General features: G+C 45.4%; 1 protein-coding gene across 1 annotated transcript in view; it reads left to right on the forward strand.

Annotated features, from left to right (window-relative positions):
* The window catches only part of LOC137378063 (protein-glutamine gamma-glutamyltransferase 2-like), a 101022-nt gene that overhangs the window by 41176 nt on the left and 37586 nt on the right, over nt 1-22260 (forward strand). Inside the window, exon 7 of the mRNA XM_068048126.1 lies at nt 20954-21089. Within this exon, the coding sequence (XP_067904227.1) occupies nt 20954-21089 (136 nt within the window). The remainder of the gene's footprint in view (nt 1-20953; nt 21090-22260) is intronic.

The raw sequence follows: 22260 nt of genomic DNA on the forward strand, positions 1-22260 counted from the left end.
ATCGCCCCTCCACCTCCGTCGTTCCAGTGAAAACAATCCGAGTTTTTCCAACCTCGCCTCTTAGCTAATGCCCTCCAGACCAGGTAACGTCCTGGTAAACCTCTTCTGTACTCTCTCCAAAACCTCCACGTCCTTCTGGTACTGTGGCGACCAGAATTGCACGCAATATTCTAAGTGTGGCCTAACTAAAGTTCTGTACAGCTGCAGCATGACTTTCATCAATGAACTCAGTCATAAGGTCAGAAGTGGGGATGTTTGCTGATGATTGCACAATGTTCAGCACCATTCAGATACTGAAGCAGTCCATGTAGAAATGCAGCAAGACCTGGACAATATCCAGGCTTGGGCCGATAAGTGGCAAGTAACATGCGCGCCACACAAGTGCCAGGCAATGACCATCTCCAACAAGAGAGAATCTAACCATCTCCCCTTGACATTCAATGGCATTACTATCGCTGAATCCCCCGCTATCAACATCCTAGGGGCTACCATTGACCAGAAACTGAACTGGAGTAGCCAAAAATACCATGGCTACAAGAGCAGGTCAGAGGCTAGGAATCCTGAGGCGACTAACTCATCTCCTGACACCCCAAAGCCTTTCCACCATCTACAAGGCACAAGTCAGGAGTCTGATGGAATACTCTCCACTTGCCTGGATGTGTGCAGCTCCAACAACATTCAAGAAGCTTGACACCATCCAGGACAAAGCAGCCCGCTTTGGCACCGTATCTACAAACATTCACTCCCTCCACCATCGATGCACAGTGGCAGCAGTGTGTACCATTTACAAGATGCACTGCAGTAATGCACCAAGGCTCCTTAGACAGCACCTTCCAAACCCGCAACCTCTACCAACTTGAGGAACAAGGGCAGCAAATACATGGGAACACCACCACCTGCAAGTTCCCCTCCAAGTCACACACCATCCTGACTTGGAATTATATCGCCGTTCCTTCACTGTCGCTGGGTCAAAATCCTGGAACTCCCTTCCTAACAGCACTGTGGGTATACCTACCCCAAATGGACTGCAGTAGTTCAAGAAAGCAGCTCACCACCACCTTCTCAAGGGCAATTAGGGATGGGCAATAAATGCTGGCCTGGCCAGTGACGCCTACATCCCATGAATGAATAAAAAAAAATGCAGACTATGTAGTGCTCATTTGAGGCTTGGCCTCATTTCCTGGCTGCAAGAAGGATGATGACGGAGGCTGAGAGATCACTATTCCGTCTATCACTCTGAGTGATCTGGAGAAGAAAATAGGATAAACTTGGTTAAAACAAATATTAATGGTTCTGAAAAATGAAGAGTAATATTTCTTTAAATAAATTACCCACGAGAGGACACATTTTCACCATTAAAAGCATATGATATGATACTTTTTTTTTAAATGTAGCATATGCTTCTTTAATAAGAATGTGAAATTGGTCCATTTGCTTTCCCTAGGTATTTGCAACTGTACAACTACAAAATAAAAGAAAAATCGTTAAATGTTCCCAAGAGTTATTAACTGTGGATATTTGTCATGCTTTGGCCAACTCGATCAAATTCAAATCCCCATGGCTGTCTCAGTTGCTTCAGTCGCTGTTTGACTTTGCAACTTCAGTCAGGCTGCTACAAACGTTTCACCTTAGAGTTCAAGAGATTCCATTTTGCAGAGCCTGAGGGGAAATGGTTGTGTCTGTCCCCCAGCTGCTGCTGGTCACTCGTGCTGTGCAGTTCAACATTGACCTTCTGCTGCTGCTTCCCACCAGCATGCTGCCTCTTTTCGGGAGGGGCGGGGGAGGAGTGCATGGGGAAGGTCATTGCAGACAAGATTTTCATGGGAATGCGAAACGCTGCTGGTTGAGCAACCACAAGATGTTGAGCTGAAGGACTCCTGCTAACTTCTGCTTTGCTGCAGGTAACTAAAAAAATGACAGATGTACGAGCAATTTGTGAGTAGGTAGTCATGGTTCTGCTGCTGCTGGACAGGCCTAAATGGTGGTACTTGTTACCCAATCTACTTGGCATAGATGAAAGCAAACTACTAAGATGGTATAGCAAATTCATGTGCCCTATCAGCTTTAACAATTATATGCATTGCACTCCTGCCCATTTTCATACCTGTGACAGGTCAGATTCAATGCCTGTGTGAATCCAAACAAAATAGCTTATGACATATAGTGGGGGAGGGTGGGAGGTGGGAGTTTTAACCCCTCCTCCCCACCACCTGTCAGACACCAGGCAGGCAAGTAGTTCAAATACCACGGATGACCCACCCCTCTGATTCCACTATCTTCCCGTGGGTCCTGATATTAACCTAAAATAAAAGCAAAATACTACAGATGCTGGAAATCTGAAATAAAAACAAGTTCTGGAAATACTCAGCAGGTCAGGCAGCACCTGTGGAGAGAGTAGTTGAGTGAATGGGCTGGATTTTAAGGAGCCCCCAACGTTGTGATCCGTGGCAGGGGGGCCTGAGGATGGCCCCAGATGAGGCCCACCACGGATCTCGACACCAACAGGGCCTGGCCTGCTATTATTGGCGGCAGCGAGGCCTCCGGCACTCAGTGACAGGACCATAATTTAAATATTTCAATAAATTAAAATACCTGAATTACTTACTCTCCTGTTGCCTCCTGATGTCCCACCACGATCTTCACCCTGGCAGTCGTCCCTGTTGCCCTTCGGATCCCCGTCCAGGGAAACGAGGCACAACACTGGTGGAGAGGGGGGAGGAGGTAAGTTTTTTAGTGCAGGGGGTGGGGAATGGGGTCCAATTCATGCCATGGATGTAGGGGATGGTGGGAAGGGTTAGAGTTTAAAGTTGAGAGGGGGCAGGTCAGATGGTAAAGGTAAGTGTTTTTGGGGGGATGGCAAATTTAATTAATTTAATTGTTATGGGGGGGGGGGGGTGAGAGAGGGGCAAAAGAGATCAGTTTATTTAATTTAAATCAATCTTTCTTTAAATATTTAAATTTGCCAGTAGGGCTAACAGTCCTTTAAAAATGGTTTCAGCCACGTGATTGGAGGGGGTTGGGGCGGTGGCCTGCCCTGACTATTTAAATAAGCCGCTGTGATTGGAATTGTGGTGTCTGCTTGGCATGCGGCCCGCATGGGCGGGCTGCCATCTTTTTCACCAGCTTATAAAATTCAGCCCAACGTTTCAGCTCAGTGACCTTTCATCAGAACTGATATTAACCTACACTTTTGAGAAGGCACAAGGGCACCTCAGGCTGTGGGGTTCTCCCTTAAATGTGCCGATCATATTGCGATCACGTCATTGGGGCCTAACTGAAATTTTGACCTGAGGGCTACGTGGGGAATCTTTCCTGGCTTTGTCACTGCCTTAACCTGTCAAGAAGAGAAGCCAGAAAGGCAAGTTAAATTTTGATATGTATCTTTTAAATTTCCTTATAGGCCAGGAGGAGCAAGACACTGACTCCCTCTGACATCCTTCTGACATTCCTCTGACTCCCACAAAGACACTTGGGGCTGTTCTTATTTCAGATTTCCAGCATCTGCAGTATTTTGCTTCTGCAAACCTTGGACTTCCCCTGTCCTATGCTTCCCTCCTCCCCTCTGACCACCTGACAACCACTTACCTTAGTGTCAGGAACTACTCTTTCAGGATGCTGTCAGAAGCTTCCTGCTGCTGGAAGTTATGCTTGCTCACTCCCACCCACCAGCCAGCTCATGCTTCCTGCTAGATTTGCACAGGAGACCGATGGTAAGCCTGCAGTTGGGGCCCGGGAGTTAAATATCCCTCAAGTCTCGCACTGCAAGTGCTGACTGGATTTCCATCTCCCTGAACCCACATCAATCCTGCTCGCCATTAAAATTGCCCCTATATTTCTAGAATTGGCACCTCTGATCCAAGAGACTGGCGAAAGAGCTCCCAAAATGTGCTAAACAAGGCAGGTGAATTCAAATGCAATTCTGGGCTAGAACAGGGACAAAGAATCCTCTCAGTTAACCATAGCCCTGGGTGGATCTCTGAAGTGAAATCTATCACGAAAGAGTAATGAGATTTAAGTATGTACCAGTAGGGCTGTTTCCTCTGGTTGTTATGTTTAGCAACGGTACAAACAAAGACAGGAAGATTTCATTGGGTTGGTATGAACTGTTCTTTTTGAACCAGAAATAAGGCCAAAGAATATATTCTTGCCTTTGTCCACAATGTCACCACACACAATGATGAGAATAAACATTCCCAATGCCAAGATACTCAGTACACAAGGAGTATTGTAACATTGGCTTCACTATGTTAAAGAATGAGAACTGACTATTAACTAATTATTTTCTCCCTTATGATGACCTGATAAAGCCAAGGTGAAGCATGTGAAGGCTTTAATTTTGGATCATAATGTTGCCAGATCCAACAGTGCTGTGGCTGTGTTATGTTGCAAGGCTAGAGTTCAAGGTAATCAGTACGACTTTTTCATTAATACTTTGCCCTCTCCTTCTGATGGTGGAGGCGTTTTACGTGGTTTAATTCTCCGGGTGACTAGCCCACCTGGTAGCTCATGCAAGTGGCCAATCTTCATGTGTGATCCTGAATAGCAGGTTATTTGGCATTTGGAGGCATCACAACCAAGTCTGGTGCAGTCCTTACCCTACTACACCAATGTTTCGGCAGGAGTTATTGGCTAACAATCAGGAGCAGGATTGATGTAGAGAATTTGGGAACTGGCTAGTGAGTTTGTTGAATAAGCAGAATTGTCATGCATCATAAAGTACTATAATTGCCACTGGAGAAGAGCTTATTAAAAATGTTATCTTTAGCACCTTGGCACAGTGCAGAGAGAAAAATTGGCCGAAGAGAATAGCACATTCGTAATGAAGCACACCTAATTTTCCTTCCCTCCCAACTTTCCTCTTTGCACAGCACCCAAGTGAAGCTGTATATTCAGGCACTGAAGATGAAAATCTATTGCATAAACTCTCACCTAGTTAATGGTGCAAGCATTTCTCGTTATTCAAAAATTTCACTGAGCCTGTTCCCCAAATCGATGATGCAGTCGCATCAGAAACAGGCTGAAATTCCACCCTTGTATTGTAGAAGTACTTATAGTCTTCTCAGGCGGTCACTCGGGAATGAGGATGACTTTCTTCCACTCCAGGGTTGTGGGTCCTTAGGTGACTGAACAGACCAATCCTAATATTCCAGGTCTGGAAGTTCATTTTGAGGGGTTGGAAGATGCCCGTGCGTGGGTTCTTTTAACATGGGGTGACCTTTGCACACTGACTACCACATGGTCCAAGCGAAGCAAGGTCTTTGTCCGATGGCAGAGATGGCCAAGACGATTGGAGACCAGGTTCCGCACAGTGGCGCAGTGGTTAGCACTGCAGCCTCACAGCTCCAGGGACCCGGGTTCGATTCTGGGCACTGCCTGTGTGGAGTTTGCAAGTTCTCCCTGTGTCTGCGTGGGTTTTCTCCGGGTGCTCCGGTTTCCTCCCACAAGCCAAAAGACTTGCAGGTTGGTAGGTAAATTGGCCATTATAAATTGTCACTAGTGTAGGTAGGTGGTAGGGAAATATAGGGACAGATGGGGATGTTTGGTAGGAATGTAGGATTAGTATAAATGGGTGGTTGATGTTCGGCACAGACTCGGTGGGCCGAAGGGCCTGTTTCAGTGCTGTATCTCTAATCTACAGAGACAGGGAGTAATACACACACATGGCCAGCATGTCCAGCTAGTGAGCCCTGATGCAGATCGTATGGATCTGCGTCAGGGTGTTCTTGAAGGGGTAGCTGAAAGCCTGCTCCAAGGGCTCCTGTGCCAAGGGCCATTATAATAGTATACTATAGTATATAATATAGTAAACCTCTTCTATCACTGGAAACCAAATTTGCAATGTGCCATATGAAGGGGGGTCCTGTATCAGATATGATCAAATATCAGACAGTCTTAAAAACAGAGGCTGGAATTTTACACCACCCAGCGAGCGGGATAGTGCCGGGGGTGGGGGTTATGGGGAGTTGCGTAAAATGGAGCGGGAGGCACCGGGAGACCTTCTCGGCTTGCTCCTGCCTCCATCGCCAATTTATGTAGGGCAGCGACGACAACAAAACGGCCCACACACTCCAGGCCAATCAAGGCCCTTAGGTGACCACTTAACGGCCACTTAAGGGCCTTTTCCTGACTCCACGCAGATTTTACGCGTGGCAAGCGGGCGTCCTGGAACCTGGAGAAGCCGCTTAATGAAAGCAGACGGCTTCCGAGCGTCCTGGGATGCCTCTCATGATCGGACGCCCTGTGCCCGATGGAGGGCACGCCCCCGCTATCCCACTCGCAAGATTCAACACTCTCCCTTTCCCCCCCAATCGAGCACCCTTGCCTCGCCGGGGCCCAAGCAATTACTCCCGGCGAGGCAACCAAAACTTACCTTCCTTCCCAGCTCCCAGGCACCTTGGCTTCATGCTGAGCTGCAGTCCCAGCAGTGGCCACCACTTAAGGTGGCGTTGCTGGGACTAAGAGCTGCTGGTCCGCTGATTGGCCGGCAGCTCTATTAGGTGGGGCTTCCTGCCTCAAGTGGGTGGAAGCCCCGCCTCACTCCAATTGAAGCCCGGGAACCCGCAAAATATGGGTCGGAACCCCAAGTGAGGCGGATGCGGGTTTGCCACCGACTTTTCAGTCAGTGGCCAACTCCCGTCTGCCTAAGGTAAAATGCCGGCCAAAGTCTTCTATGTAGTTGATGGCAGCTTTGTAGTTACAGTGTAGGTGTGCAACACAGTGACTCTTTTATCATCAGGTTTTAGAACTGGACAATATAAGCTCGGAAAGTCCAGGTTTGATCTGATTACATAGAAAATATCTGAACATACGTTGCGACATTATATCAATATTAAGTAACATAAGTTTTTGCTGATACAACTGATCTTTGCTGGGGAAATGGTGAGGTACTACAATTGGTTAGAGAAAGACAAAAGCAGCCACGGTTTCCATTGCTGGTCACTATGAGTGACCCTTGCCGGATGGCATGCGAGTCTGTTGAGCAAGGACAGGATTAGACTTTGACCCTGATGCCCCCATTACAGTTGAATAAATCAAGATCTGAATTGTCATTTGGTTGTGGCTTCAAAAGGTACCTATAGACAGTAGGGGTGGTATTTAATGGGCCTGCGGGAGATGGGCGGGGAGATGGGTGTGGCCCACAGAACTGCGATGGAAAGCAGGAGGGCGGAGGGTTCATCGCCTTCCTGTCACACTGCAATTAATTCAGGGGAGGGAAAGACCAAAGATTGCCTCCCACCCATAGGTCAATTGAGGCCCTTAAGTGGCCAATCGCTAGCCACGTAAGGGGCTTTTCTCGCCGCCACTGGAATTAAACCAGCGACAGGAAGTGGGTGTCCTCCACCACTTGGGGAGTTCGCCCAGTAAAACAAGGTGGACTTCCTGCGGATGGTGGGGGGCCTCCTCTGTGGGCAATCGGTGGCCCACGGAGGGCCCCCGGTGGCAAAGGCCACCCCTCCATGTACATCCACCCTCCACCCTCAACGCGTACCCTAATGACCCCCTTGGTGGGTCCTTCTAGACTGGCTCTGGCAACCCCACCTCACTTCCCTGGGGTCTGGGGCTCCAGTGCTGGGCCAGGTCCAGGCCTCCTATGGTACCAGCAGTGGCCACCACTCCCGGTGGTACAGCCGATACTACTGAGCTGTTGGTCTTCTGATTGGCGAGAGGGGCCATGGCAAGGTTCCCCTCACCTTTTCAGCCGGTGCTGGGACTCCTGCTGACTTGACTAAATTCAGTCCTGGAAGTGCCCGTGTTATCTGACAGAATGGGTGAAAACTGGAAAGCGGATGGGGAACATAATTTTGTAGATGGTCCTATTCATTACAAAAATAATTCTTTTCTTTGCCCAGATTTTGGCTGCTTTCTCGTGATCAGAATGCAAAATTGTTACCTCTGCTTCACAGTGGTAAAGATAGTAGGGGAGCCTTTGGTACGGATTGCACCCTCTTTGCAAGCATAATTGTCAAATTTAACAGTGGGATGGCCCATGCCCAATCTGTGCATATGTTGAGGCCACTATTAAATTTGTTGGGTCCTTTTCAGGCATTATAGGGAGCTGCCTATAAGGCATTGCCCCCTTGTGTGCCTTACTTCTAAAGACCCCTATTGGGAAATTGGTTCCCAATGAAATGAGTAGGAACCAGGCCTGCTCCATCCAGGATTCTTCAGTGGTTGATGTGACCGCCACCATGGGAACGTTTAAAGTATTATTTATTTATTTAGTTTAAAATGCATTTAAAATGCTTCTCCAACTTTACCGCCCTCATGAGTGCCTCCACTCACTGTTGCCTGTCCAACTTCTGCAGTATTCATTTTTGTTAAATGTTCATTTTGCTAGCACCTATCCCAAATCTGTAATGTTAATGAGGGTTGAGGAACACTTTTGGGCCAGGGTCAGAACTGTTGGTTAGGGCTTTCGTTGTTAGCAAGCCACTGGTTATGGACCAGGAATGAGGCATAACCAATTACCAGTCCAATGGCTGCAGATTAGCTGACTTTCCACTTTCCTGGATGATGCAGCTCCAACACTGAAGAAACTCAACACCATCTAGGACAAAGCAGCCCACTTGATTAGCACCCCATCCACCACCTTAAACATTGAGTCACTACACCACCAGTGCACAGTGGCAGCAGTGTGTACCAGATACAAGATGCACTGCAGCAATTTGCCAAACCACTTTCTACAACGCCTTCCAAACCCGTGGCCTCTACCACCTCGAAGGACAAGGGCAACAGGCGCTTGGGAAACCATCACCTGCAAGTTCCCCTCCAAATCACACGCCATCCTGACTTGGAACTGTATCACCATTCCTTCACTGTCACTGGGTCAAAAACCTGGAACTCCTTCCCTCACAGCACTGTGAGTGTACCTACACCACATGGAATGCAATGGTCAAGAAAGTGGCTCACCACTACCTTCTGAAGGGCAGTTAGGGATGGGCAATAAATGCTGACCTGGCCAGTGATGCTCACATCCCACGATAGCCTAAAAATAGACCAGGAGCTCCCTCAGCTATGAGAATTAGAATTCAACTTATCTGGCCTCACAGTTCATTCCTGCAAGGATTGAAAATGATCCTTTGTTATTTTAAAGAGTTTAATAATGTTGTTGTTGAAGTGCCTCCAAGGAATGTAATGTAGCCAGTTCGAAGCCTCCATAGAGAGCTGCGCTTTCTACTAATAACAACCATCTGTGGGAAGTAGTTTAACATTTATTTAAGGCTTTTGAATTATTGCAAACATGAAATATTCTTTAATTCTTCCTCCCAACCCATTCCAATTATGACTAAGCCACATTTTGAATGTCAAAGTGTCATGGATCTGTAATTATTTTTCTCCTCAGATTAAAATGTCCCAGACACTGCCATCACCATCCCCGGTTATGTCCTGTCCACTGGCAGGACAGACACAGCAGAGGTGGTGGCACGGTGATATACAGTCGAGAGGGAGTCACCCTGGGAGACCTCAACATTGACACCGCACCCTATGAAGTCTCATGGCATCAGGTCAAACATGGGCAAGGAAACCTCCTGCTGATTACCACCTACTGCCCTCCCTCAGCTGATGAATCGGTACGCCTCCATGTTGAACACGCACTTGGAGGAAGCACTGAGGATGGCAAGGGCACAGAATGTACTCTGGGTGGGGGACTTCAATGTCCATCATTAACAGTGGCTCGGTAGCACCACTACTGAATGAGCTGGCTGAGTCCCAAAGGACATAGCTGCTAGACTGGGTGTACGGCAGGTGGTGAGGGAAACCAACAAGAGGGAAAAACATATTTGACCTCGTCCTCACCAATCTGCCTGTTGCAGATGCATCTGTCCATGATAGTATTGGTAGGAGTGACCACCGCACAGTCCTTGTAGAGATGAAATCCTACCTTCACATTGAGGCTACCCTCCATTGTGTTGTGTGGAACTACCACCATGCTAAATGGGATAGATTTCGAACAGATCTGGCAATGCAAAACTGGGCATCCATGAGGTGCTGTGGGCCATCAGCAGCAGCAGAATTGTACTCAACCACAATCTGAAACCTCGTGGCCCGGCATATTCCCCACTCTACCGTTACCATCAAGCCAGGAGATCAACCCTGGTTCAATGAAGACTGCAGGAGGGCATGCCAGGAGTAGCACCAGACATACCTCAACATGAGGTATCCACCTGGTGAAGCTGCATGCCAAATTGCGTAAGCAGCATGCGATAGACAGAGCTAAGCGATCCCATAACCAACGGATCAGATCTAAGCTCTGCAGTCCTGCCACATCCAGTCGGGAATGGTGGTGGACAATTAAACAACTAACTGGAGGAGGTGGCTCCACAAATAACCCCATCCTCAATGATGGGGGAGCCCAGTACATCATTCAGAAAGATGAGGCTGAAGCATTTGCAACAATCTTCAGCCAGAAGTACCAAGTTGATGATCCATCTCGGCCTCCTCCTGAAGTACCAAGCATCACAGATGCCAGACTTCAACCAATTCGATTCACTCCAAGTGATATCAAGAAATGACTGAAGGCACTGGATACTGCAAAGTCTGTGGGTCCTAATAATATTCCGGCAATAATACTCAAGACCTGTGCTCCAGAACTTGCTGCACCCCTAGCCAAGCTCATACAGGACAGCTACAACAACGACGTCTATCTGGCAATGTGGAAAATTGCCCAGGTATGTCCTGTACACAAAAAGCAGGACAAATCCAGCCCAGCCAATTATCGCCCCATCAGTCTGCTCTCAATCATCAGTAAAGTGACAGAAAGTGTCATCAACAGTGCTATCAAGTGGCTCTTGCTTAGCAATAATCTGCTCAGTGATGCTCAGTTTGGGTTATGCCAGGGCCACTCAGCTCCTAACCTTATTGCAGCCTTAGTTCAAACATGGACAAAAGAGCTGCACTCAAGCAGTGAGGTGAGAGTGACTGCCCTTGACATTAAAGCTGCATTTGACCGAGTATGGCATCAAGGGGCTCTAGCAAAACTGAAGTCAGTGGGAGTCAGGGGGAAAACTCTGCTGGTTGGAATCATACCTTACTCAAAAGAAGATGGTTGTGGTAGTTGGAGGTCAATCATCTCAGCTCCAGGGTATCACTGCAGGAGTTCCTCAGGGTAGTGCCGAGGCCCAACCATCTTCAACTGCTTCATCAATGATCTTCTATCAATCATAATGTCAGAAGTGGGGATGTTCGCTAATGATTGCAGAATGTTCATCACATTTGTGACTCCTCACATACTGAAGCAGTCCTTGTAGAAATGCAGCAAGACCTATACAATATCCAGGCTTGGGCTAATAAGTGGCAAGTAACATTTGCGCCACACAAGTGCCAGGCAATGACCACCTCCAACAAGAGAGAATCTAACCATCTCCCCTTGACATTCAATGGCATTCCGATCGCTGAATCCCCTACTATCAACATCTTAGGGGTTAACATTGACCAGAAACTGAACTGAAGTAGCTATATAAATAGCATGGCTGCAAGAGCATGTCAGAGGCTAGGAATCCTGCAGCAAGTAATTCACTTCCTGACTCCCCAAAGCCTGTCCACCATCTACAAGGTACAAGTCAGGAGTGTGATGGAATGCGCTCCACTTGCCTGGATGGGTGCAGCTCCAACAACACTCAAGAAGCTCAACACCATCCAGGCCAAAGCAGCCCGCTTGATTAGCCCCCATTCACAAACATTCAACTCCCTCTACCACCTACGCACAGTGGCAGCAGTGTGTACCATTTACAAGATCCACTGCAACAATGCACCAAGGCTCCTTAGACAGCACCTTCCAAACCCGCGACCTCTACCAAACAGAAGGACAAGGGCAGCAAATGCATGGGCACACCACCACTTGCAAGTTCCCCTCCCCATCCTGAATTAGAACTATATTGCCGTTCCTTCACCGCCGCTGGGTCAAAATCCTGGAACTCCCTTCCTGACAGCACTGTGGGTGTACTTACCACACATGGACTGCAGGGGTTCAAGAAGGCAACTCACCACCACCTTCTCAAGGACAATTAGGGATGGACAATAAATGCTGGCCTAGCCAGTGACGCCTACATCCCATGAATTAATAAAAAGTGTGTGTGTCTTTAAGACTCTGTTAAAAAAAAAGTGCACCTTTAAGGGAGAGAATGTTCTGGAGTGACAGTGTGCCACAGCTGCATTTTTGTTAGCCTGGGCAACAGCAGGAGAGAGAGGTCGCATGGTGCAATGTGTCCACTTGACTGTATGTTGAACTGGCAGAAACAGGCTGAAATCAGTTAGTTCTGAGAGACCTTCTAGTGAGATAAACTGAAGAGAAAAGGAGCTATTTATTTTCTCTCAGCAGAAAATTCTACAAGGAGCTATAAGCCAATTTAATTCCCTGAGTAAAGAAGAAAAGCATTCTTTTTCAAGACACCATTCGAATTGCTGTGCTCATCATTCAAAGAGCTGTTTAATTGCTTGTTGCAGCTGAAGAGTTGAATGCCTATATACTGAAGGACTATTTTCATCATATCCACATTAGAAGACCCTCACCCATCAGGAATGTAACCTACAAAGACTTTCTTATTTTACTTATTCTTAAGAGACAGCTAATTTTTAATAACTCCACTTTTAAAACCGGACTGCTATTATTTTTGAATGTATGTGCGTGAATGTGGGAGTTAGATTAAATTAAGAAGTTATAAGGTCTTTGGACATATGTTTATATGAATTGTGTTTAAGATTTAGTTTATTTTTCATAAATAGTTAATTTGTTTTTGTCTAATGATACCTGGTTTAGTCTGTTTCATTCTGCGGTTACTAGAGTGTTTAATTTGGCTGTTTTCTGATTGAGTATGAAGGCTTAATAATATACTGTGACGGGACTGAATTAACAGTGTGTTGCTCCCACCGCGGTCATAACACTAATAACAACCACCTGTGGGAAGTTGTTTAAAATTTATTTTAAGGCTTTTGAATTATTGCAGACATGAAACATTCTTTAATTTTTCCTCCCAATCATTCCAATTATGACTAAGCCACATTTTGAATGTTCCCTGGAGCGTGACTGAGCATTAAAATCATGACCATCCCAACCTCAGGTACTACCAGCTTTACCTGTGAGTGAGAGTTGGTGTGTGGATTGATACGGAAATGGAAGAGAGGGAGGAATTCAAGAAAATTACAATCACCACAGAAGGGGTATTGAACAAATTGTTTCTACAGAAATTTAAAAAAGAGAAGAGTTAACAAAGTGAGTGTTAGTCCTATAGAAAGTGCATCTGGGGAATTACTAATGGTAAATAAGGAGATAGCAGAAGAATTGAACAGGTACTTTGCATCGGTTTTCACATTAGAGGATACAAGTAACATCCCAGAAATAGCTGTAAATCAGGAAATGGAAGGGAGGGAGGAACTCAAGAAAATTACAATCACCAAGGAAGTGGTATTGAGTAAATTGTTGGAGCTGCCGGCTGACAAGTCCACGGGTCCTGATGGACTTCATCCTAGGGTCTTAAAAGAAGTGGCTAGTGAGATAGTTGATGCGTTAGTTTTATTTTCCAAAATTCCCTAGATTCGGGGAAAGTTCCGCTAGCCTGGAAAATAGCGAATGTAACTCCTTTATTCAAAAAGGGAGGGAGACAGAAAGCAGGAAACTACAGGCCAGTTAGCTTAACATCTATCTTAGGAAAAATGTTAGAAGCTATTATTAAAGATGTTCTAACAGGGCACTTAGAAAAATTCAAGGTAATCAGGCTGAGTCAACATGGTTCTGTGAAAGGGAAATCATGTTTAACCAATTTATTGGAGTTCTTTTGAGGGAGCTACATGTGCTGTAGATAAAGGAGAAGCGATGGATGTATTGTACTTAGATTTCTAGAAGGCATTTTATAAGGTGCCACATCAAAGGTTATTGCAAAAAATAAAAGCTCATGGTGTAGGGAGTAACATTCTGGCATGGATAGAAGATTGGCTAGCTAACAGGAAATGGAGAGTAGGCATAAATGGGTCATTTTCTGGTTGGCAAGATGTAATGAATGGTGTGCCACAAGGATCTGTGCTGGGGCCTCAACTTTTTACAATTTATATAAATGACTTAGATGAAGGGACTAAAATGTTGCTAAACTTGCTGATGACACAAAGATAGGTAGGAAAGTAAGTTGTGAAGAGGACATAAGGAAGCTACAAATGGATACAGATAGGTTAAGTAAGTGGGCAAAAATTTGGCAGATGGAGTATAATGTGAGAAAATGTGAAGTTGTCCATTTTGGCAGGAAGAATAACAAAGAAGCATGTTATCTAAATGGTGAGAGATTGCAGAGCTCTGAGATGCAGAAGGATCTGGGTGTCCTAGTGCATGAATCACAAAAAGGTAGTATGCAGGTACAGCATGTAATTAGGAAAACTAATAGAATGTTATTGTTTATCATGAGGGGAATTGAATACAAAAGTAGGGAGGTTATGCTTCAGCTATACAGGACATTGGTGAGACCACATCTGGACTACTGTGTATAGTATTGGCACCTTGTTTAAGGAAGGATGTAAATATGTTGGAAGCAGTTCATAGAGTCATAGAGCCATAGAGTTATACAGCACAGAAACAGGCCCTTCGGACCAACGCATTGCGCTGACTGTCAAGCACCCATCCAATCTAATCCCATTTTCCCGCACTTGGCCTATAGCCTTGTATGCTTTGGCATTTTAAGTGCTCATCTAAATACTTCTTAAATGTTGTGAGGGTTCCTGCCTCTACCACCCCTTCAGGCAGTGTGTTCCAAATTCCAACCACCCTCAGGGTAAATTTTTTTTCCCTCAACTCCCCTCTAAACCTCCTGCTCCTTACCTTAAATAAGGTTTCAGAGAAGGTTTACTAGACTGATACCTGGAATGGGTGGGATAATATAAGGAAAGATTGGGCAGGCTAGGCTTGTATTCACTGGAATTTAGGAGAGTACGAGGCGACTTGATAGAAACATATAAGATCCTGAGGGGTCCTGACAGGGTGGATGTGGAAAGGATGTTTCCCCTTGTGGGAGAATCTAGAACGAGGGGGCACAGTTTATAAATAAAGGGTCGCCCATTTAAGACAGAGCCGAGGAGAATGTTTTTCTTGCAAAGGGTCATGAGTCTTTGGAATTCTCTTCCTCAAAAGACGATGGAAGCAGAGTTTTTGAATATGTTTAAGGCAGAGGTAGATAGATTCTTGATAAGCAAGGGGACGAAAGGTTATCGGGAGGGTTGGTGGTGAACTGAGTAGGTCTGCTCTTGATCCTAATTCGTATGTTCATCTATATTCTGAAAATAATGAAATACTTTTTCAAGTTTTGCCATGGTCACTGGATGGAAAGCAAACCTAGATTCTGTTTATTTGCAGCAGTGTAGCTATTTCACAACACATCAGTTTTACAGCAATCATGAGGAGAGAAAAGCATTCAGCAGAGACGTGTGGTAAGAGGGGTAATAAAAACAAGAAATGATGGAAATACTCAGCAGGTCTGGCAGCATCTGTGGAGAGAGAAGCAGAGTTAATGTTTCAGGTCAGTGACCCTTGTTCAGTTCTGAAGAAGAGTCACTGACCTGAAGTGTTAATTCTGCTTCTCTCTCTACGGATACTTCCAGACCTGCTGAGTATTTCCAGCATTTCTTGTTTTTATTTCAGATTTCCAGCATCTGCAGTATTTTGCTTTTATTGTGGTAAGAGGGGTTTGGATATACATGAAAGTAGCAGAATGTGCTTTGCACGAATGCAAATACAACACCAGCATTAATATAATGCAGGTTTGATAAATGCTGGACCTTGAGAAAAGCAAGTCACGTTAACCTGTCACAGGTGTTATTTATTCAGAGGGTTGCATTGTTTTATTTAGCCTCCAGAATTAATTAAACTGTCAAATAAGTAAAAGGATCAATAGTCTTTTGCACTTAACAATTGGCAGAGATCATTTAGAATAACATAATTCAGGGATATTTCCTGGCAAATAAGGCCTCCTCCTCCATACTAACCATTCATTATTTTGTTATTCATTCGTGGGAGGTGAGCATTGCTGGTTAGACCATCATTTATTTCTCATCCCTAATTGCCCTTGAGAAGGTGGTGGTGAGCTGCCTTCTTGAACTGCTGCAGTTCTTAGTGTGTATGTACACCAACAGTACTGTTGGGAAGGAGTTCCAAGATTTTAACCCCGTGAGAGTGAAGGAACAGTGATAAAGTTCCAAGCCAGGTTGGTATGTGGCTTGGAGGGGAACTTGGAGGTGGTGTTCCTATGCGCCTGCTGCCCTTGTCCTTCTCAATGGTGGAGGTCACGGGTTTGGAAGGTGCTGCGGAAGGGGATTTGGTGAGTTGCTGCAGTGCATCTTGTGTATGGTACTCAGTGCTCCACTGTGTGTTGGTGGTGAAGTGAGTGAATGTTGAGGGTGCTGGGTGGGGTGACAATCAGGTCGCTGCTTTGTCCTGGATGGTGCTTTCTGGGTGTTGTTGGAGCTGCATCATCCAGGCAAGTGGAAAGTATTCCATCACACTCCTGACTTGTGCCTTGTAGATGATGGACTGGCATTGGGGAGTCAGGAGGTGAGTCACGCGCTGCAGAATTCCCAGCCTCTGACCTGCTCTTGGAGCCAGAGCATTTTCGTGGCTGGTTCAGTTCAGTTTCTGGTCAATGGTAACCCCCAGGATGTTGATAATTGGGGATTCGGCAATGGTAATGCCATTGAACATCAAGGGTAGATGGCTAGATTCTCTCTTGTTTGAGTTGGTCTTTGTCTGGCACTTGTGTGGCGTGAATGTTACTTGCCACTTATCAGCCCAAATCTGGGTGTTGTTCAGGTCTTGCTGCAGATAGCCATGGGCTGCTTCAGCAGCTGAGGAGTCTGAAATAGTGCTGAACATTGTGCACTCATTAGCGAACCTCCCCACTTCTGACCTTATGATTGAACAAAGGTCATTGATGAAACATTTGAAGATGGTTGGGCTTGGGACACTTATTTTAGCTATGCTGCTTATTCTGATTCCATCAAAAAGAAATAAGACATGAATGTTCCCAGAATTGGAAGCATAGGGGTCAAGACAGCCGGCAGCAGTGACAAATGAACTTTCAGAACGTGTTCGCGTCATTAGGACCACTGGGAATCCTTTGTAATAAATTTGTTGCATTTGAGTTTTTCCAGTGATGAAAGAGTAGCTACTTTAGTACCAAGTTTAGGCAGGCATTATGTTTTCTGGTTATTCCAATCTATAATTGGAAAGACTTTCATAGAACCATGCAGTTCGCCATGATGGCACAAAAGGAACACGTTTTGCACTGTTTTGTTTCCCAGAAGGGAAAACATTGAGACTAAGACCCTCAAAAAGTGATTCAAATTAAACATCAATATCTCATTCTGAATGATAAAGTATTGAGGTTGGAAACAGAATCACAGCAAATTTAACTGCTGGACTCTTCAACCATCTATGCACAATTCGACATAAACAGTGATGACTTTTATGACAGCTTAAAACTGAAAGTACCTTTACGTATGATTAGCAAAAGGGCTGTCTTGGATTTTGAACATAGAATAACATTCTGCCAGCAGTATATGCTCCGTTGAAAGCCTTGTGATTCTACACACAACCAAATCAACTATTTTTCCTCATGTCTTGGTGCTGCAGACAGATTTGAGAGAGAACTGAAACCCCAGTTCCCTTCCCATTACTGTCCGTAATCAGTACGTTCTTGACAAGGAAGGTGTTTGTTTCTTAAACCCTTAGTGGATGGCCAATTTGAATAACCAGCAGCATGCTTTTCCTGGTTTTAAATAAAAACGATTATGTTTATTCACACGTTTACCCTGAAAGTCTAACACTACATCACTCACTCATCACTCACTCACACACACACACACACTCGAGAAATAAAGAGGATAGTGCACTTTTACAAATTGCGAACAGTTAGTAAGTCACATGATTTGGCTCATCTTGGAGAAAAAGCATATGTTGCTGGCCTAGTGAAGAAGGCATTTTCAGTCCTGAAGGGTAGTTAGGTGAGTTCGATAGCCAGAGTCATATATCAAAGCCGTTGCAGGGTTCTCTCGAAGAGGTGGTTTTTCAGCAGGTCACAAAGTTAGGTGCTTGTAGTCTTTTACCAGGAGGTCAGTTTTCTATACTGATGGACTTGTAAAGGAACAGGCTTGGAGACCTTAAGATTTTATAGCCTTCGGTTTTTTTAAGGCATAATGGTGCTGCCTTGTCTGTTTTCTCTGCAGCTGTTGTTTGCTGACTGACCAATTTCTCCTGGGTGCTTGGCCTAATCAGATCCATTATATGTGTTTAGTTTCAGTTGTGACCACCTTCTTTTGGTCCAACAAGAACAATTTGAAGTTTGAAGCTATTGCTACGCAATGGGGGATGGATGGTGGCCATTCACACCTACTTATGATTTAACTGGTTTCTTACAGCTCTCTTTAAGTTTCAAGCTCGGAAACACTGAGTCTAGGAGTCCATAGATAGTGAGTTTTGGGTCAGACCACAAACGGTAGGAAGTGTGAATTCCATAAATGGTTTCATCTTGGTATGCCCATTCAAGGTAGGCACTCCACCCATAGTCATTCAATTGCAAAAATCATCTGGCTGTCGGCAGCCATCTTATGCAGCCCTTTTAATGTCCATTGTTGTGCATTTATAAAAAAGCAAATGCAATTCCAGAAGAGTTTATGTTGAATATGGCCCATGTTTAAAGTGATGATTGGGCCTTTACTGTCCAAGCTGACAAGGTAGAAATGACTCAAAGCCATTATTGTATGCTCCTGATGCGCTGACACAACACTGCTTACTTTGTTGTAATGATACAGGTGTTATCCCTTTTAAAATAATTTACACTCTCACCTGTTTTCGTCCTATTTTTCTTTTAGGCTTTCTTTTTATCTCTATTTATAGTAATCTAGTCACTGAAAGACATTGCTATTTTAGTGAAACAGAGGCTGCAATTTTCCCGGCCCATTGATGACAGCCTGGGAGACGGGAGGGCTGTCAAAATGGTGGGGGAAGACGTTGGAGGGGAGCCCGACATCTTCCTGCCACCATGCTATATTTCCAGCAGCGAGAGAGTTGATGACTCTGCCACCTGCTGAGTGACCAATTGAGTCACTTAAACAGCCAATTAAGGGCCACCTCCTGCCTCTGCGGGCATTTTATCTGCATATGGAGGGTTACCTGTCGCCGCGTGGGGAACTGCCCAACGACACATGACAGCCTCCCGACGGGCTCCAGGGGAGGGAGGGCCTTCCTTCATGTGCATGCCCATGGCCTATGAAGGGGGCAATGGTGACAATGGCCACCCTCATAACAACAGCACCACGGGTGCTTCACGACCCCCACACTCCCAGGCCAGGCTTCTCCCAACCTACCTGAATTCTCTTCGAGGGTGCCTCGCCATTGAGTCACCCTCTCTGGAGCTGCAGCCTCAGCAATGGCCACCACTAGCAGTGGTGCTGCTGAGCCGCTAGCCCTCTGATTGGGTCAGCAGCTCTTCGGGGCAGCAGGTCTTGGGGGCAGGCTATTGTCCTTAATTGGATGATGGCCCCAGCGGTGACCTGTTAATTGTCCGACTGCAAAATGCCATCCTGAGTCCCGACGCCCGCTCAAGCAGGGTCGTTTCCTTCTTTTGGCCCCGACGGCAGCACTTACTGGTAATCGGTAAAAATTCATCCCAGAATTTCTGCCAGTCTTCCAGGATTGGAAGAACCCTTGTGGAATTTCCAGGCTTAACACTTCCATTTTAACTTCTATTTTTAACTATGTTGCTCTGAAGCTCTGGGCGATCCTGAAATAAAGAGGCACTTACTGAACTCTCCAGTTATTTCTTGTTTTCATATTTGATGTTTTAAACTGTTAGGCTGAAGCAGCAGATGTTTTACTATGGGAGGTTCATCACAGGTGTCGGCAATGTGTCTGTGGTAAAACATTTTGAGGTCCGTGGCTGGTCATTTCAGGGATGAGAAACTCCTGTCAAATGGCGGATTTCCGACCTTGGGATTTCAGAAATCTGCCATTGGCTTCTTCTTTCTGACCAGACTGGCTTTAAGAAAAAATCACAACTATCAGTTTCACAGCTGACAGGTGCTGAGAGTAGGAACAGTGCTTCTGAACTTTGGAGAGCTTCATGGTTTTCTGGCGGATTCCAATTTTTTTTTAAAAGCCTTGCGGAAAACCACGAAGCTGTCCTGCAATGAGGCCGTCAGGTATTACTGGGTGACCTCCACAGCTGATGAAGTGCCCGGCTGCCGGTGGTAACATACGAGCAGCATCAGGAGCTGCGAATTGGCCACTTAAGGGTCTCAATTGGCCTGGGGCGGGCAGGCCATTTGTCACCTACCCCACCTTTCATAAAATTGCAGCCTGGGTGAGAAGCCGATGGAATCATCACCCCACTGCCTCCCACTCAGTTTTACACCTCTAGCCTCCAGCCTGCTCCTGCAGTGGGTGTAAAATTCAGGCCATGGTGTAGCTAGCTCTATTCTGTCAATGAAAGTAATTCACATTTGCATTGCATACTATTTTGCTTGCTAGCTAGCTAATACAGTTGTGCTGCTCTCCATTGATGTTTGTATGCTTAGCTACTTTATAGAAAGAAATGTGCTTTAAATCGAATTGTATTTTGGTGGCATTAGGTTGAATATACACTTTATATGCAGATTAATTACCCCCATGTCCGTGGCTGAGTCGAAAATTTTGTCAAATCTCCGTGGTGCAACATCAGTGCCTATCCCTGGTTCGTCATGATATTATGAACAGGGATAATGGGCCATGGGTGATGTTTCCACAGTTGTGATGTAATATGGGCGCATTCCAACAAGCAGCCAATTCCTCGCTGTTGTGAACCAAATGTGCAGTTATCTTTCTTTCAATCATTTAACAACAAGAGCCAAATCAGATGACTTTCATTGAATAGAACCTGACTGAATTAACCCAGTCTCAAATGCCATCTGTATGAGACCCATACTAACATTTGTCACTTTGTTCTAGTTTTGAGGTGCTATGGAATTCCCACTCGGCCCATTACAAATTTCAATTCTGCTCATGACACGGAGCAAAATCTGAGAATTGACAGTTTCATCGATGCGAATGGAAAATCTTTAAAAGAATCAAAAGATAGTGTCTGGTAAGTTTCACCACTGCATATACTGCATAAATTCATTTGCAAAGTGCAATAAAGATTGATGAACTTGGCACGATCTTTTCAGAGGAACAGTTAATGGTTCTGAATTCTTAAGAATGAGGTTAGGGATTGTTAATCTACTTCTTCACTCCATGGCCTGATAGTGGCCTTTATTATTACCGCAAACATTAAAATAAAGATCCACTTCATGCAAGAACAGAGGAAGTTCTGCTATTTAAAGAATGTCGCAGAGACAGGAAGACCATAATGTTACCACTCAAGAATTTGCCATACTTCAAAAAGATACATTATATTTTCTGGGTGTTTTTGTTTGTGGTTATCAAGTTTTGCGATGTCAGTGTTGGAAAACAGAACATGTCCAATTTTTCAACTAACTAGGTAGCTCCGTGGAGAGTCAGCATAGACTCGATGGGCCAGATGGCCTCCTTCTGTGCCATAAATGACACTATGGCTCTGTGATTGGCAGCACTGTTCAGCCAGGTATAGCAAAGGTTAATGAGAAGTTAGGCTCTAGCTGCACTATCCCAACATTGTACCTCATCCCCAGCACTGGATGTGTGTCTGAGACATAGACCTGGATTTGAGCCCAAGATAAGTTCCTTGCTGTGGGGCTGTTGGGAGGTCAGGATGTGCGGAAAAATGATTTTCCTGAATATGCGGCAGTTTTTATATGCAGAGCTATTTTAAATTTTTTGTTGTTGTGTACTGGCAACCTGATTGACAGATTAGACTGCTGTCAGGCAGGAAGCCTGCTTCACAAGGCTCAGCTTATGAGAGCTGGTAGGTACAGTGGAGAAGTGGGAGAGAACCTGCTTTCTACGAGAGGAATGGTCACTCGCTCCTCATCCCTCCTCCATATGAACTGGAATTTCCGGGGGGTGGGGTGGGGGCTGGGCGAGCGGAGGGAGATGGTTGAGGTGAGTTTGTTTTTTGTTCCAGAGTTTTTGCATTTTAACCTCTGACATGACCCCAATGCACCCATTTTGGGGAATTAAGATTCAGTCCATAGTTCTACCGCCCATATCAGCCACCTTTGTAGTTCCCCTGACTGAGACTGTCAACTTATCAAGCGGGGCCAAATTGTGAGCAATTGTGTGCTGCAGGAGTTTTTTTTCTGGAGCTTTTTGTGGTGAGTTCCTGGATTTGCTGGAGA

The sequence above is a fragment of the Heterodontus francisci genome, chromosome 16 (genome assembly GCF_036365525.1).
Source record: "Heterodontus francisci isolate sHetFra1 chromosome 16, sHetFra1.hap1, whole genome shotgun sequence".
Lineage (NCBI taxonomy): Eukaryota > Metazoa > Chordata > Chondrichthyes > Heterodontiformes > Heterodontidae > Heterodontus > Heterodontus francisci.